Source organism: Podarcis melisellensis (assembly GCF_964234715.1).
Source record: "Podarcis melisellensis genome assembly, chromosome: 2".
NCBI lineage: Eukaryota > Metazoa > Chordata > Lepidosauria > Squamata > Lacertidae > Podarcis > Podarcis melisellensis.
In genome coordinates, this window is record NC_138529.1 from 91,884,348 (window position 1) to 91,902,267 (window position 17,920).

Here is a 17,920-nt window from a genome sequence, read left to right on the forward strand (position 1 = left end):
TTCGGAACTGTCCACACAGAAAGCAGTACATATTTTATTTATATTTGAATATTTATAAGCCTCCTTTTGGGATCATGTCCTTACCATCATGTAAGGGGAAGCGGGGCACACTGATGCACAGGACACCTTGATACACCAGCAATATTTCAATATCGAGAAATGTTATTCGTGTCGCAACATCACTAAAACGTGTCTATACATGTGTGAGTACAATAGTTGTGACCATGCCACCCGCCAGTTAGCCGTTGGCGTTTGACGAGAGTAGGTGTGTTTTTAGCATGGCCAACTAAAAAATTATGTGAAATGTAAAAGTGTTCCAACACTGTTTTACGTCGTTTAGTTAAGATTTAAAAATACCAAAGGTAAGTTATTCCACTCAGTAATCAGGATTACACATTATTTTTAAATAAGTTCAGTGGTTTTATTAATAATTGTTAGTTTTTTTTGAAAATGTCCATTGGGGAACTTTGATACACTAAGACACGGGGCACATTGATACATATAAAAGTGCCCCGCTAGTGTACAATAGTGCCCCAATATACAAGTTTGCATGAAATCTCATTAAACTCATTAAATTTGAAAAGAAAAAAACCTGTTGTTTACTACATGGCCAAAGTCATTTCTAAATATAATATGACCGATTATCAAGTGTCATATCTCAGGAAAAAAACAGGATCTTGTCTTCCCCATTGTAGAAGATAAGGCAAGCGTTGATTTCAAGGATGTTATTTTTGCTGTTGCCAAAACCAAATTTCCCAAAGGGCACATCTCGAACATCATCTCTTTATACTTTTTCTATTGACTTAAGTTCGAATCCCCGCGGCGGGGTGCGCTCCCGTTGCTCGGTCCCAGTGCCTGCCAACCTAGCAGTTCGAAAGCACCCCGGGTGCAAGTAGATAAATAGGGACCGCTTACTAGCGGGAAGGTAAACGGCGTTCCGTGTGCTGCGCTGGCTTGCCAGATGCAGCTTGTCATGCTAGCCACGTGACCCGGAAGTGTCTGCGGACAGCGCTGGCTCCCGGCCTATAGAGTGAGATGAGCGCACAACCCTAGAGTCTGTCAAGACTGGCCCGTACGGGCAGGGGTACCTTTACCTTTACCTTTAAGTGGATATAATGTGCAAAAGAAGCAAACCGTTAAGTAATTGTCTTAATTTTTTTTTATAAGCATTTTGTTTAAATTACTATTTTTTGACTACCTAATGTGAGTTCTTATATTTTTTAAGTTTTTCCAAAGTTTTTTTTAAATGTTTGAGGAAAGATTAATACAAGTTTTGATGTTTTGTTAAGAAAACCTGCCATAAAGTCTATGATATGTGTGAAACGCTGTTAGTTTTGATATGTAATTTAGTTTTTAAGTAACAAATTGTAAGGCTGGTTATGATCTCTCACAATAAAAAATGTTTTTTCATTATTTTTTTGTAAATAATTACCGTTCTCATGCAATTTACGCTTTGTATCAAAGTGCCCCGTCCAATGTATCAAACTGCCCCATAGGTGGGGTAGAATGATACAAAACCTATTTTTTTACTGGCGTCATTATATTCTCATTATCTTCTAGCTTTAATGGTTCTTTTGATTGCTATTGTAATATTGATTAGTTATGCCATACTTCAAGCCAAACATTTTATTATTTGACTCATTTTTGTTACATAAAATACGAGATTGAATTTTTCTGTATTAATCTGCCCCACTCCCCCCTGTGGTGTCAGGAACTCATGGTTCTCAAATCCAGCAGCCCCACTCAACATGGCCAATTATCAGGGATGGCAGGAGTTATGATCCAGCAATATCTGACATCTTGTTAATAGCAGTCTCTGAGAATCACAGGTGAGGAAGGTGCTATTGTGCAGCGTGCAGGCTCCCTAAAGTCATCTGATTGGCCATTGTGAGAACAGGATGCTAGGATGGATGGGCCATTGGCCTGATACACCAGACTCATATTATATTCTTGGAAGAGGATTTGAAAATGTACAGCACAGATATTTAATGCCTTTTCCTTGTCACAAAGGAACCTGAATATAGACAGGGTGAGCCCTGCTGTGAAGCAGATTCAGTCAGCTGCCTCACAGGGCAATGTTTGTGGGGAGCAGTGAGATAGAATAGTAGAATCTTAGAGATGGAAGGGACCTGCAATGCAGGTGTCACGGTCTGGTTCATGGGCGATCAAAGTCCCGGCAGGGGACGTCAGGACCGGGGGCAAGATGATGAGGTGGGAGCAGGATCCTGGCCAGAAGCCAGGAAGTCAAGAGCCCGAGGGTCAGAGAGCCGGGAGTCAAGAAGCCAAGGGTCCGAGGGTCAGGAAGCAAGGTGTCACGAAGTCAGGGGTCCGAGGATCAAGAAGCAAGGAGTCAAGAAGTCAAGGGTCCAAGAATCAAGAGGCAGGGAGTCAAGAAGCCGAGGTTCAAGGATCAGGAAGCAAGAAGCCAAACGCAGCAAGGCAGGAAGCGTGTTGCTGTGGCAAAGAGCCAAAGGGAAATGCTGACCTTATATCCTTTCCCAGCTCTTGCCACCAGGTGCAGTGAGTTACCAATCGGCCTCACCTGTGAGGCCACGCCTTGCCTCTTCAGAACAAACTTAGGAAGGCCCCAGTCCTGCAAAGTCCTATTGGTCACAGGGCCTGGCTCCTGCATGCACACCTGACAGCAGGAATCTCAGCTAAAGCATCCATGACAGATGACATTCCAACCTCTGCTTAGAAACCTCCAAGGAAAGAGAGACCACCACCTCTCGTGGGAGTCTGTTCCACTGCTGAACAGCTGTCAGAAAGTTTTCTGAATGTTCAGTTGGAATCTACCTTCTTGCAACTTGAAGCCATTGGTCTGAGTCCTACCCTCCAGAGCAGGAGAAAACAAGCATGCTCCCTCCTCCGTGTGGCAACCCTTAAGATATTTGAAGATGCTGGATGATAGAGCTGTGTGATTCTCATGCCCTGCTTTACACACCCTTAAGTTAGCCTACTGTTCTTGGGCAGGGTTAAGGCTACTACCTCATCACAATTAAATCAGTGTAAAAACCATTTCCAGAACCATAACGGCAAAACATAAATAAAACAGCAGCATTACCAATGAACTTAACTTCCAGTTATACATTTCTCACTGATACTTTCCATGGAACATAGACACTATCCTTCATTACTAGCTAAGAAACATCACAGGATTAAAGAGCTAAAGCCCAGGAACCAGACGGTTATCTGATCAATTTCCTTATACCAAGACAGGATCAAATAATATAAAAATTGCTGTACCAAGTCAGACTAATGGTCACTCAAGCTCAAATATTGTGTTGCTTGAAGGATGCCAGTAATCCTTGGCACAAGAAGACTTCTGATTTGATCTCATTCTTTCTTTCTTAACAGGGACCTGCCATGTGCATATGGGAAGTTTACTAGCCAGTTATGCTTTTGAGAAAGTCCCCCATGATATTCTTGTGGAGAAGCTGGTAAAATGCGGGCTGGACAAGGTTACTGTTAGGTGGGTTTGTAGCCGGTTGACTGACCGAACCCAAAGAGCAACTCACTAATGGTTCTTCATCATCCTGGGGAAAAGGGACATGTGGGGAGCACCAGAGTTATGTCCTGGGCCCATTGTTGTTCAAGGTTTTTGTAAAAGACTTGCATGGGGAAAATTAGGGGATGCCCATCAACCCCTAACTCTAAAATTCGATGATTCTATGACAAAGGCAATGTGTCCCAGCATCTGCATTCATAGTTAAAAGTTAAAGGTACCCCTGACCATTAGGTGCAGTCATGGCTGACTCTGGGGTTGCGGCGCTCCTCTCGCTTTATTGGCCGAGGGAGCCGGCGTACAGCTTCTGGGTCATGTGGCTAGCATGACTAAGCCGCTTCTGGCGAACCAGAGCAGCACACGGAAACGCCGTTCACCTTCCCGCCGGAGCGGTACCTATTTATCTACTTGCACTTTGACATACAGTGCCCTAAACTTTGAACTTTATCTACCTGGTGTGATAACTTTTCTAGATCTATTAACTTTGACTTTTGGATGAACGAGCTGCATACAACTAAATCCTAGTCCTGGCAGAAGCAAGTGCAATGAATCCTGGTAGTACAACATGATTTGCCTTCTCTCGTTTCCCCAGGCAACCCTGCATCCTCCTCAAATCTGCTCCAGGGGCTCAGGAGAATATTCCATGGAGAGGGCAAGTGATAATAGTTCCACCAGGAAGGAGAAATGCTTGTGATGATGGAATGATCTCATTACCAGTACTTTGCATACAAGCCACAAAACAGTGTTTCCCACAAAACTGACAAGTGGAACTGTTTGTTGAACATATCCAACTTCGGAAATAAGCTCATTCTCTGCACCACCCTTAAGATGTTAAGATCTTCCATTTAGGGCTTTTCTCCTTAGATAAACCTTCCATTAGAGGGAAGATGAAACTGGCAGGTGGTTTTTCAGTGCTGGAGTGCCAGTTACTGAACTCTTTCAAAGGTGCTTGTTTAAAATTTCTGAAAGGAACACCCTTGACGCCTGTTATGTCATCTTTTAGATGCCAGGCAAAAATACTACTTGTAATTTTACTGCACAGTGTACTCTGTTATTTTAAAGAGTATTTCATGCTTTTCTGAATTTGCTTTCATAATTCTTTCATTGAATTGTAGAGTTCAAAGGGACCCTGAGGGCCATCTAGTCCACCCCCCCTGCAATGCAGAAATCTCAGCTAAAGCAGCCGTGACAAATGGCCATTCAACCTCTGCTTCAAAATCTCCAAGGAAGGAAAGTCCAGCACCTTCCAAAGGAGTCCATTCCACATTTGAACAGCTCTTACCACCAGAAAGTTATTGCTGATGTTTAGTCAGACTCTCCTATCACGAAACTTGAAGATATTGGTTCAGCTCCTACCCTCTGGGGTAGGAAAAAACAGAGCTTGTTCCACATGGACACAGTACACCAGGTGATGTCTGACCAAGGCAGAATAGAGTGGCACTATGCTTTCCCTTGATTAGGACACTATACTTATGTTGATTCAGCCTAGAATAGCAATAGCCTTTTTTGCTGGTGCATCACAGTGTTGACTCATGCTTTTGGTCTACTAAGACCAGTTCTCTAATATGTTAATGACATGCCAAGAAGAGGTAGCAGGGAGGGGCAAAGAAAGCACATTGTCAGATCTCCAAGGGAGTATTTATTAAGGCTCTGTAAAACTAATCATGTCAAGAATTGCATAACAAGATGAGCTCCTAGGAAGACAAACCAGAGAGGAATTTTGTCCTAATTCCAAACGGGGAATCATCACCTCCCAAACGCATTAGAGGCACACTGTTTTCTCTTGCTCAGTATAGATTGGACTGAAAATGTTCAACTTCCCACTGTCTACTGAATTCCTTTTAAAATATCCTTTCTAACACTTAAAGATCAGAACACCTGCAGCTGTTGATGGCACACACAAAGATCATCCTCACTCAACTCAGTCCTTAGCAATTGGTGGCTTTCACATTCCCAGCTCAGCCCACAACAGCATCAGTAAAAGTCAACAGAAGCTCACAAAAAGCTGTAGCTGTGCCAGAGTTAAATGGCCTTTGGAATAAGTAACTGTAGCTGACATCTTAATGACAAGGTGCTTAGACCAGTGGTTTGTGCAGATTAGTCCTCTTAAGATGCATGCATTTCTGTTAAGAAATAAAACACAGTGATATATTTATCAATCGACTTCTACAGAGTAATAATTGAATACTTCACCTGCAAAGCAGCTCAGAAGTAGTAGCAGAAATACGAGTTTCCATAGCAACATCATCTCCACGTTCCAAGGTCAGAAATTCTTCCCATCCAATCATCAGAGAAACTATGTAGATCTTCCTGTCACTACTTTATAGCCTGTAAAATAGTAAGATAGGTTGGTGGTATACATGCCAAACAAATATCTAGACTTGTTTTATTTAAATCCACCTTAAGGCCCTAATATTGTATTTGTCCTCCTTTTTGTGTGTGTTGTGGGACGATGAGTTCTTTCCTTGGAGGAAAAGATGTCATGATTGTTTGTCCCAACATACATACGTTTATAGTTACATTGCTTTTCACATGGCTTATAAAACCTCTGATTGCTTTCATGAGGAAAAGCTAAATGCCCATCAGTTCATTGGCATTTCATAAGCTACACTCTTACACCACCAGCACCAGTGGGGCTTTATGGAATCGCAGGGCCACATCTGCATCTGCAGCCTTCCTGTGCACAGTGGATGGGTGGAAATTGGAAAACAGGTAGATCAGGTCCAGCTGCTATCATGTGATGGCAGTGGGGCTGGCTCTGGATCCAATTGGTCCTGGACTAGTGAAGCTCCACCCTTCCCTGCCCCAGAAATCTATACCCCAGAGCTTTTTGCAAACAGCATTTGTAATATCAGTTCCAAGAACACAGCTAGAATAACTTCCTAAGCTACAAACCAGCATGAAAAAGGCCTCCGGAGATATAAGGAGAAAAACCAAATACATTGCCTGAAAATAAAAAATAGTATCAAAATGAATCATTTATTAAACTAGGAAAAAAATTGAGAAGGGAAAAGAGGTTCTGAGAACAAATGGTATTTTAACTTCAGTTAGGAACTCTGAAATGGAAAACGCAAAAATAATAATCAGCTGAATCATTGGAGGCCACAATTCCATGAGAAACTTCCCACCAATGCCAACAATGCAGTTCTTCAGAGCTACAAAAATTGGGGAAATGCTGAAACTGAACTATGGTACTTACTCGACACAATCCTCAAGTGGATGGGGGAAATGGTTTCAATGCAATGTGTCAAAATCCAATTTAAATCCAATATGTTTCGAATATTTACAGATGAAGGAATGTTAGAGTGAGCTTGCTTTATGAAATCAAAGTTGATATAGTCTATTTGAAAAGGGGACCATTTAGGTGTTCCATCTAGGAGGTCCCATGTCAGGGGCTTTGCCCAAATATTAAATGTCATAACTAGAGGTGACTCCTCTCCCCAAAAGCCTGAAAAAGCCATGGAACTTCCACAGTCCAACTTTCTCCATCATGGACACCTTGGCTTGCCTTGTGTGGAAATGCTGGCCTCTATTATATATGTCCAAGTTTTAAAAGCTGCAAAAATTTGTAAGTTTCAAACTCTTCTAATAATTAATTTCCATGTGGTCCAGGTACTGTATTTTTCGCTCTATTAGACGTACCAGACCATAAGACTCACCTAGTTTTTGGTGGAGGAAAACAAGAAAAAAAATATTATGAATCCCAGAAGCCAGAACAGCAAGAGGGATTGCTGTGCAGTGAAAGCAGCAATCCCTCTTGCTGTTCTGGCTTCTGGGATAGCTGCGCAGCCTGCATTCGCTCCATAAGACGCACACACATTTCCCCTTACTTTTTAGAAGGGAAAAGTGTGTCTTATAGAGCGAAAAATACGGTATATTGCAATAAATTGACTTTTGACAGCGCAATGATGAACAACAAAATTTTATATGCATCTTTACTCTGAAGTAATTCCCATTTCATTTCAAGAGGTAATCAAGTTTAGGATTGCAGACTATGTGGACATCTTTAACTATTCAGATGTGTAGGCAATGGAGGTTTTGTGGTAGCGGAAAGCACTTCCACTCACATTCAGGGAGCCCAGTTTTTCTGAACCCCACCTACTACAGCTTGCTATTTCTTCTGAAAGCTTTGTCTGAGGGTTGGGACAATATGGAATAAGGAGTGAACTGCTGAACTAGATGGGGGCAGAGGAACTGGCAGAATCAAATGTCCCTGTCTTGTGTGTGTTGAAGTACTTTTCATCATTGCAAAGCGATGGTTGAATGCCCCTATCAGATAAAAGTGCTATCCTTAAGTAAGCAACATATTTCCCAAGGGTTTATATAACAAGTTGCTCTAATTTCCTTTGACATTTCAGCCACTGTATGATTAAGTAAATCAAGAAAGTTGTCAACTTGGCCTTTACTCCCAAAGGGCAAACTAATAATTTACTGTTGGGAGTAAATTTGTACAAGGCTGCAACGAGGAAGCTTCGATCACACAGACCTATCAAACGATAAAACTATTTTGGATTGACTCTTGGTGCACATGGAAAATCCTCATTAAGGAGGATGGATCCATTAATCTTCTCTTGATTCAAATTCATTTGGCCACAAAGCAAGATAAAGGCTGCAATCCTATATCATACCTGGAAGCAGATCCCATTGAAGACAATGGGATTACTTCTGTGCAACTTTACATATGATTGTGTTCTAAGACTGGCAAAAGAGCTATTGGGTGGTCAGATTTTGGGGAATGGCTATGATGAAGAACTCAAAACCAAAAGTGATTGTTTAGTTCAATGCAATACAAGAAGAAAATAAATTCAGTACTGTGCAAAAAAGTACCGGTAAGTGTAAAGCAGTATTCAGTTGAATGCATTCCATCAGTGCAAGGATTTCTGCTTGCACAGCAGGACTTGCCCCTCTCCTGCCCCCATGCATGTCCTGTGCCACCCCCAAAACTGTTGGGGAATCCCCTGGAAGAGATTTAGGGAGCTTGCAGGGGAGGAGAAGGGAAGATTGTTCCATCACATAAACAGAAATGCTTGTAAATTTACAATTTACTTAAGGGAACACTGTAAACAACTAAAAACCTGGGCAGGATTTGAGTAACACTTGTAATGTACTAAAAACTAAGGTAAAAATGGATTATTTTAAGAAAAATAGAGAAATTATATGATGAAGTTGAAAAAGTTTGAAAATGGAAACCATGGAAGGGTGGAGAGAAGTCTAAGGATTTGGGGAATACTAAATGTTGATGATTATGACTAATGTTTGAATTCAAATGTGTAGTGTAAAACTGAATAAAAAAAAATAATAAAGGAAAGGAAAGGAAATGCTCGCACTGATGGAATGTTCATATAGCGCTGCATTGGATACAACCCATAGTGAGCATTTAAGGAAATGACCTGATAGTATCTTACTGAGGTCATTCAAAGTTACTGCAGGGAGTTGGATGACTGGGTGAAGAGAAAGAATGACTGAAACATGCAGAAGAAGAAGGTGGTAGAATCCTGAGGTATTAAAGTGAGTACTAATCACTTTGGCCTGCAGGTGAGGAATGCCATGGTTAATATTCTTGCACACAAAAATAAAGATCCCTGTTAATAAAAGCTAGGATAACGGAAAAAGGTCTGTCCCATTTGTTCCTTGCTATATCAGTTTCATAGGAGTAACTTTTAATGCTGGGCAACCGTCAAAATATGAGTGTATACCTCATGCTGAAGTGCTGTATTGCTTAGGTAGGAAATAAAAAAAACCTAGTGTCTTGGGGGTCTCCAGCATCATTCTCACCCATCCCATATTCCTTATTGCACCTTCACCCCAGTCATGAGTCATGGTTCGCAGAGAAATAGGGTTCCAGAAATGTTTTCACATTGGGCATATGACGCCAATCAGGAACTAAAACGGAACAACCACCAAGTATCCATTCTACATCCTTATATACAACCAATATCCAGTGAGCATCCACCACATATTCACAGAGGGTGGTTGTTGTTGTTTTAATTACTTTTTATTTGATTTTACATATCTTTGTCATCTTCACATCGTTCACATATCAAAAAAGAAAAATAATGCTATCTTCATAATACCCCCCCACGACTTCCCTCAACTTCCTCTTCTGTTTTTTTACAGAAAAAATTCTTCTGCTTGTTTTGTTACTCTTAATTCAGAGTCTAGTATAACAATTATTGTTTTCTTGTTGTTTTGAGATCATTGTTGTATTTTCTATATTTATTTTTGATAGTTGTAAGTGTTTAATCAAAACCTGCTAAAGAGTCCATTTCACTACATTGTTTCTGCAGGTATAACATTAAGGATTCCCGATCTTTCTTAAGGTCTCTGTTGTCCTTATCTCGTAGTCTTCCAGCTAGTTTTGCCATTTCAGCATATTCCATCAATTTTTCTTGCCTTTCATCTTTTGTTGGTATTCCTTTGCTTTTCCATCTTTGGGCTTGCAGCTTTTTTACTAGGCATTTCAGGTCAAGAGTTGCCAAAAGAGAAGAAATTTTTTTTATGTATGCCACACCAGCAGCTAGGATGCTGCTAGCCCAAAGACAGAGGGTGGTTTTCAGCAGATTTTTAAATTTATTTTTGGAATTTTAAAAATTCCCCCCTGTAGTTTGTACCAGCACAATCAGTTTTTAAGGTGAACGCATTGACTTGGGAGGCTTTTATCTTTCATTCTGTATCATTGATCTAATACTCCGTGTATGTAAAACTAAGCCATTGTGCTGGGAACATCAAAATCCATAATGCAAAAATGTGCTGATACTATCGAACTGTCTATTTAAATTACAACTAAGCATGCGCCTTTTGTGATAAAGACAATGCATGGTTCTGCCACTGTGCAGCTGTATGTTTAAGCCACATGTTTTTAGTGTACTTGGTGTTGCTTTTAATTCATCCATTCTGACAAAGAAAAGGGCAGCACAGTCCTATTTTATGTCTACCCGGAAATAGGGATGGGAGAGAAATGTGGCTCAGTTCACATTTTTTATGCAAACCTATGTAATCTGCACTTCCCAAAACAATGTGTGAGCTGAAAAGCAGCTTATCCTCTGCCATTCAAACATGTCTGAATTTTGCAAAGGAGTTCTCCAACAAAAACAAAAACAAAAGTACAGTATTGCATATACTCAAGGAAAGTTTGCATAAAGGACTAGCGCTAGAGAAAATAACATCCAAGATGAATTATGCTACAATGCCTTGCTTGTAAAAAATACTTTAGAAAAAAATCCAGGCAAAAATGTACATATTATGAGAAATGTGTACCAAAATGTTGGTGAATTTGTGAGGCAGATGCTGAAATATGGGGAGTGAAGAAAGAAGAACAGAGAGGAACCACAATTTGTCTATCCTGTCTCAGGTGTTGAGTCCAGTGGAGCTTATGCCCAGGTATAAAACTGCAGCTTGTGACAAGAAAGAATAAAGATAGATGTTTTCTTAGGTATTATTGTAACTTTATTTATTAAATGCCAGCAGACCCAGAAACCTTTCTGACAAACATAAATACTTGTTAGTATTACAGCTGCTAATACTGTCTTTCATATGATAATTTACTGTCAAACTACACCAAGAATATTTTTTTTAACAAAAGACTGTAATATTTATTGTATGAGAGTGCCTGGTTTAAACTGGAGTGTCTTGCCTGTTTTTTAATTCTGGTGAAGTATAAAGATAAATGGTGCTGTCAGATCCTTTGTTTTCTGGATATAACTATTGCTTAAATTAATTATTATTCTCTAGCCATCTTAAGCAAATGGACAGGGAGACAACAAAATGAGTTAATGGGAGTAGAAGTGCCTATCTTGTGTAGAACAGTTTAGATATTTACTTCTTAATGGAATAAAATGTATACAAACATATCTCTTTAAAAGCAGATATTAAAGGTATTGTTTTTTTTTTTGCTGTTAAAGATGCTCCCCCCGTGATCTTTTCAAATTAAACTCATTCCCATATCAAATTTTCCTGTTAATGTGGCATTCCCACTGTAAAATTTCCTTTTTTTCCTCTGATTGGATGGCACTCCCATGAGAGGGGACAATCCACCTAATATTGCTGGGGTGAAACATTTTCCGAAACTGGCTTTCATCCAAGGGAAATTTGGTGTAGCAGATATGCTATGGTTTGGATGGATGGGCAGATACCTCCTCTACTTTGAGCATTCAGTAAATCCCCAGCTTTAAAAAGTCTGCATGTATTTCCCCCATTTTTTTTTGTGTGTGTGTGTGTGTGTGTGTGTGTGTGTGTGTGTGTGTGAGAGAGAGAGAGAGAGAGAGAGAGAGAGAGAGAGAGAGAGAGAGAGAAATTAAGGAGCCATTCTTCTTGGGGGGGGGTGCGGAAGGACTCTTGTCAGGCTGAAGTTGCATGCATAGTGCAACAGTGTTAGCAATTTCACTCCTCTGATGCTGCAGATGAGATTGTTGTAAATCGCATGCCTGTCTGGGAGCCTGTCTGGCACGAGTCTGGGGAAAAAAGACAGTCTTATCTCTTCAGCGGCAGGTATTATTACACTGTACTTTCGCTTTTCTTTCTTTCTGCTTATTCTCTCAGAGCTGGGGAGAACGGACGACATTATGCTTTCGTCTGTACATAGTGTGTAAATAAATACAGTGGACGCTTGGGTTGCAAACGTGATCCATGCAGGATGCATGTTCACAACCCACAGCATCCGCAACCCGCAGTGGCGCGTCTGCACATGCGCAGGTTGCGATTCGGCACTTTTGTGCATGTGCAAAGCGCAATTTAGCACTTCTGTGCGTGCGCGACCGCCGAAACCCGGAAGTAACCCGTTCCAGTACTTCCAGGTTTCAGCAGTCCGTAACCCAAAAAAATGCAATCTGAAGCATCTGTAAGCTGAGGTATGACTGTAGTAGATTAGTTCTATGATGTCTCACTCGTCTTGCTGTGTTATGCCAGAAGATTAGTGTGCATATACCAGCTGGTATATGTCGCTAGGAAGCGCACTGGAAGAGAAGGGAGATGCCTTTTCCAGAGCTGCACGTACCAGAGGATGCTCAGAGTTTAGGGGGCTTGCAGGCATCCCCAGGGCATTTTTCCAGTGTGTTGAGTTGTGAGTGGGGTTGTCCTTTTAGCCCCACCTCCTGCACCTGCTTGTTTCAACAACTATGTTATGTAGGGTAGGGAAGACCCCAGTGCAGACTTCTTGCGCACATGTATGGGCTTCACATCAGTGGGGCACTGGTGGAACTGGGTGTCCCAATCACATGGAGCCCCTTAGCTTGCACCTTAGGCTCTTCTTAGACACAGCTGTAGGCGTGGTGACTGAAAGAAGCAAATCTAGTAACATTGGCAACATGGACCCATTCCCAACTACCACACAATTGACCTAACCTATGCATGGGGTTAATGCCAGGACCGCCCCACTCATGAGGCAGGCAGCTGCCTTGGGTAGCAGATTCCCACAGGGTGGTGCCCCCATACGAGTTTCACCTGCCCCTGCCACCACCTCGCGAGAGCTTCATGAGAGCTCTGCAAGATCTTGTTAGAAGCTGATCAAGACACACGACCCTGGTAAGCAGGGGGCAGGGCAGAGGGGGCACCTTCCTGTTTTGCCTCAGGTGGCAAAACAGGACAAGACACCCCTAGCTAATGCATAGGTTGGTTCCAAACTTCAATAATCTACAAAGAAAATGATGTGATACTGGAGGGAAGGAAAAGCACTGCTTCAGTGGATGAATATGGGAAAAATAAATGATTTAAGGAAGGGGTCAATGGGGGATGCAGTCGGTTCAGGGTTTATTTTGTCCTTCTTAAAGCCTGGCGGATATTACAAACCTGTTTCCCCCCACACCCATTGTCACCAAAAACCGCGTTTAGCCTCTGATCCCTGCCTTTCTCTCCTTCTCTCATGCTCATTCTTTGCTGTCTGACACTACAGTATCTAGCAAAGTCCCAGCCAGGGATACAGCAAACCTCTATATATGATCTCTCTATTCTCTGCTGAACACCTGATTTGCAGGCAGCTAATGTGAGCTTCCTCATGAATGCCAATTGTATTCAGAGAGTATTTTTCCTTTCAAACTTTTTTTTTATCCCCCAGGCAGTCTCTGTGCAGTTTGACTACTTGAACTTTCTGTATGCCCATAACAGGGTGAATTGTAAATGCTTTTAGTGGTGTAGAATAAGGCAGAGGGCAGCTTGACTGTGTCTGAGATTTACTAGCATTTTTGCTGCTTTTCAAATTATTTCCTAGGCAGTCTTGGGAGAAAACACACTTGCTATTTATCTCAGCTTTCTTGATGCAGATAATTTCTGCTTTCTCCTTGTTGTAAATACTATGGCTTCACCTCTCATACGATCTTTTATGTAATACCCTCAACACTGAACTGAATCCTGTTAGTCACGCTTAGAACAGACACGTTGAGATCTATAGAAATTTAGTTTAGTCATTAAGTTCCATTGATTTTAATGATCTGCTCTAAGCATGACTAAGTTTGGACCAACCCTATGAAAATAGTTCAGCACCAAAGCTTTGCACTTTTGTGTCAAGTGATCCTTCCACATTCAGGAGACAATGAAACCCTCTATTACCACCTTATATATTTCTTAGATTTGTCCGTTTTTATTTGAGGAATGTCTATGGTATTTATGGAAGCCAGTCAAGGAGTCCCATCCTTGTGGCAACTGTGGTCTTGCAATACATGCTAAACCAAAAAATCAGGATATGTTAACAATATTTTGTTAGTTACTTCATTGAGGTATTTTGCACATCTACAGTCAGTTTAATCAAGGTCCTCCAAGGTTAGAAACATGCAAGGGCATTCTCACAACCATGCAAACACCCTGATATAAAGACACAAATCTCAGAAAGTCTTCAACTTCCTTCAGTTAATTAAGCTCAACTGTGACATACCTAGTTGGTGATTTTTTTTAAAGTGTAGATGACTGGTTACCAACAATGCCTCTTCTTCCTGTCTTATTTGAACAGTAGTTACAATTATTTGCACTGTTTACCAGTACTTTTTTCCTTAAAAAATGTTTAGGGGTACTGTCATTTTCCTACTCATATTGCCCCTCAATGAGGTCAAACTTAGATTCACAAAATGTTTAGGCATATATGTACCCTGCACCCCCCCTGAAAAAAGCACTGCTGTTTACTGTACATCTACAGTGGTACCTCGGGTTACGAACTTAATTCGTTCTGGAGGTCCGTTCTTAACCTGAAACTGTCCTTAACTAGAGGCGTGCTTTCGCTAATGGGGCCTCTTGCTGCTGCTGCGCCACCGGCACACAATTTCCATTCTCATCCTGGGGCAAAGTTCTCAACTCGAGGTAACTCTTCCAGTGGAGTTTGTAACCTGAAGCGTTTGTAACTCGAGGTACCACTGTACCTCAGTGTCATGTCAAATAGGTCACGACTGCATTTTCAGTACCAAGCCAGTATGCCTTAGTGAGGTCATCAGGGTCCAAACCTGAACCAGATCCCAGGGCATCCAAGGCAATAAGCAGTTGATTCACAAAAGACTCTTTTCACCATATAACGCCTTGAGAGCTCACCAGCATACTCTGTCCTCACCCTGCTCTCTGACTTGCCTGCTGTGATCTAATTTAAGCAGTGAATTGCTCCATGCTAACTGGATGTTATATTTTTTTAACCTCCAACCTAACAGTGAGGAGCCACAGTGAAAGACAGGAACACCAATCCCCAAACTGTTCAGAAGGACGAGGAAATTGGATCCTTTCCAAAACAAGCAACTGGATGTCTTGGGAGGGAGGCCTTGCATTTCCCCGCCCCCCTGCTGTTGTCTCAGGGGTGTTTCCTGTTAAGCACCTGGTACGGTTGGTATAAAATACATGCTAAATTGTTAATATGAAGTAAGTTGTTTTATTCAGAATAATATATAAAGAGGCAATTTCTCTGCTGGGAAATCATTTACAGACAAACCATAAAACCTGTTTTAGTAATAAGTCATAATGAATATAGTTGTCATAAGCACAGAAAAACCCATATCCTCTGGGCATAAGTAATTCCTAGAAAAGGCACTATAAAAATACAGAGTTATCTCCTAAAGTACAAGTTCTCTGGAGCTGATTCATGGTTGGCGTTGCCATCTCTCTCTCTCTCTCTCTCTCTCTCTCTCTCTCTCTCACTCCCTCCCTCCCTCCCTCTCCCCCTTGCAGTTTATATACAATATGCATGATCGTAATCATTCTGAACATGACGTCTCTTGGGCACAATAACAATTTGCTTCATGTACTTGGAATTCATTAATAGAACCAGCGTTAGATTGCCCCTCCCACCTGCATTTTAGGCAACGGGCATGATCAACGTGCCAGCACGTAGCTTTTCACAGTGCCTTCTTTCTACAGGTGTAATCAGGGGAACTTGAAGATGTATCAGCATTGACGTCTCACTGTGATTTTTTTTTTAAAGGCTAAACAATTTCTGAGGTGTCTAGAGCAGAACAGGCCAGCTAATTAGTCATGGGTACACGCCTAATTTTAATCCAGCCTTCAAAGCAGAGCATTTCAACATGGATTGGAATAATCTACAAATAATGCAAATTGCACATGGAGAGCAATATTTGGGACTCCTGGGAAATCTAGACCTTAGAGGGAATGAAGCAGATACATACATTTGTTGGAAGTTCACACACACACACACACACACACAAACATATACATTCTTCAATCCAAGAAACCACACACAACTTAACACACTCTACTTTTTCACAAGTTGAATCTATGCTATACTCTCCCTGTGCATAGGAACACAGAAAGCTGCTTTATATTGAATCAGACCCTTGGTCCATCTAAGTCACCTCATTGGACCATCTATACTGACTGGCAATGGCTCGCCAGAGTTTCAGATAGGTTGTCCCAACCCTACCCGGAGATGCCAGGGTTTGAACCAGCAGCATAACGTGGGTCCCTGGCCAGCGTCTAATCAAGGGAATCTTTCCTTGCAAACTAGGCCCAACCTGGGAGCAGAGATAAGGCAGAGAAACATGAAGCCAGGAGCACCTCTGTGTTGCCTTGCCCTCCTGTCCTTACAGTGAGGAACTCTGGGCAACACACATGGCTCAGGCAGTGCTTTCTCACCTTCCTCTTCCTCCCTGTTCATCCTCGGTGGGCAGTGGCAGCAGCCTCACCCCCCCTTCTTGACATGCAAGTGTCCCTTTGCTAGCCATGAGGAGAAGGAGGCACTGCCGCCGCCTCAGGAACAAAGGCCCAGTCACACATGGCTTGCCTCCCCATGGCTCCTGCTTCAGTGAGGAACCTGTTATGTGGGTCCTCAGAAGTTTGCACCCGGCGGTCCCATGGCCCCCCAGGCTCCCCCACAATATGCCTTTGGTTTGAACCCAGGGCCTTCTGATTCCAATGCAGTTGCTCCACCACCAGCTACTCAGAAAGAGATTATTATTGGTAGTAGCAACAGTAATGTATCCTACTCTTATATCGCTTCACAGTGAAGGGCGGGTGACAATTTCATAAATATAAATAAATATGCCCTTGCACCACTGTTCCAATTTTCTATACTTCTATACCAGCAGCAAAAATTATTTGTGTAGTTCTTTACCTCCTTGACATCTGATGGGAGGGCGTTCCACAGGGAGGGGTGCCACTGCCGAGAAGGCCCTCTGGCTGGTTATAAGAGGCAGAGAACCAATAGAACACAGTCCCATCCACTGCATTGCAGCTTGGACTCTCTTCCTTGCCTGAGCAGCAATTATACTTGAGCCCACATACGCATGCCAGCTCCTTAAACAAGCCTTAAGTGTTGCTTAAGTGACACCATCAGTGGCTCCCTACCCCTTCTTTGTCTTTGGATCAGTTAAATACAAAGCAGGATTAAAGTGTCATTGGCCTAGGCGGTGGGTTTATGGGTTGCAGCTCTCTCAGTGAAGTCAGATGGAACTGAAGTGAGGCAAAACACAGTAATTATATACCTGAGTTTGCTTGTTACGAAGAAAAAGAATAGGCACGCAGTGTCACACAAAAGCTTCCCGGGGGTAATGTGAATAACCTTAATGACCATTTCACAGTGGCGATTTCAGGTGTTTAGCCGTGTCGGCTGCACTTTTCGCAACTGAAGGAAGACAAAACAAATTCAGGCCCATGATGGCAGCATTACGGTGGTTTAAGTCACTCTGTGAATTCTTGTTAGCTTCAGGCACTCTGAGACTGATGTAAATCTTAAGCCACCAGTGTGGCCAACACCTTGAGAAGTTATCTAAAAACATAGTTCTATAAAAAGAACCGTGGAGAATATCTTACTATCCAGAGGCAAAGTTCAGAAAGTGAAGAGGCCAAGTTTTTGCTTATCCTAGGTCAAGGTTTTTTCTCACATGTTTTTCCTTAAACTACATGTTTCCCCCCACTTTACAGGATGATATTAGAGCAGGGGCAACCAATGTGATACGATCCAGGTGTTTGGGGCTACAACTTCCATCAGCCTCAGCAGTC

The 17,920-nt window shown here is 42.0% G+C and overlaps 1 protein-coding gene across 6 annotated transcripts in view; it reads right to left on the minus strand.

Annotated features, from left to right (window-relative positions):
- CNTN6 (contactin 6) overlaps window positions 1–17,920 on the minus strand; it is a 196,966-nt gene that overhangs the window by 154,155 nt on the left and 24,891 nt on the right. For all 6 annotated transcript variants that reach the window (XR_014165831.1, XM_081901481.1, XM_081901480.1 and 3 more), the window contains exon 2: window positions 5,699–5,833. Coding sequence is in view for 5 of the 6 variants with exons in the window: in XM_081901481.1 (XP_081757607.1) it covers window positions 5,699–5,753 (55 nt within the window). In the remaining variant the exon portion in view is untranslated. The remainder of the gene's footprint in view (window positions 1–5,698; window positions 5,834–17,920) is intronic.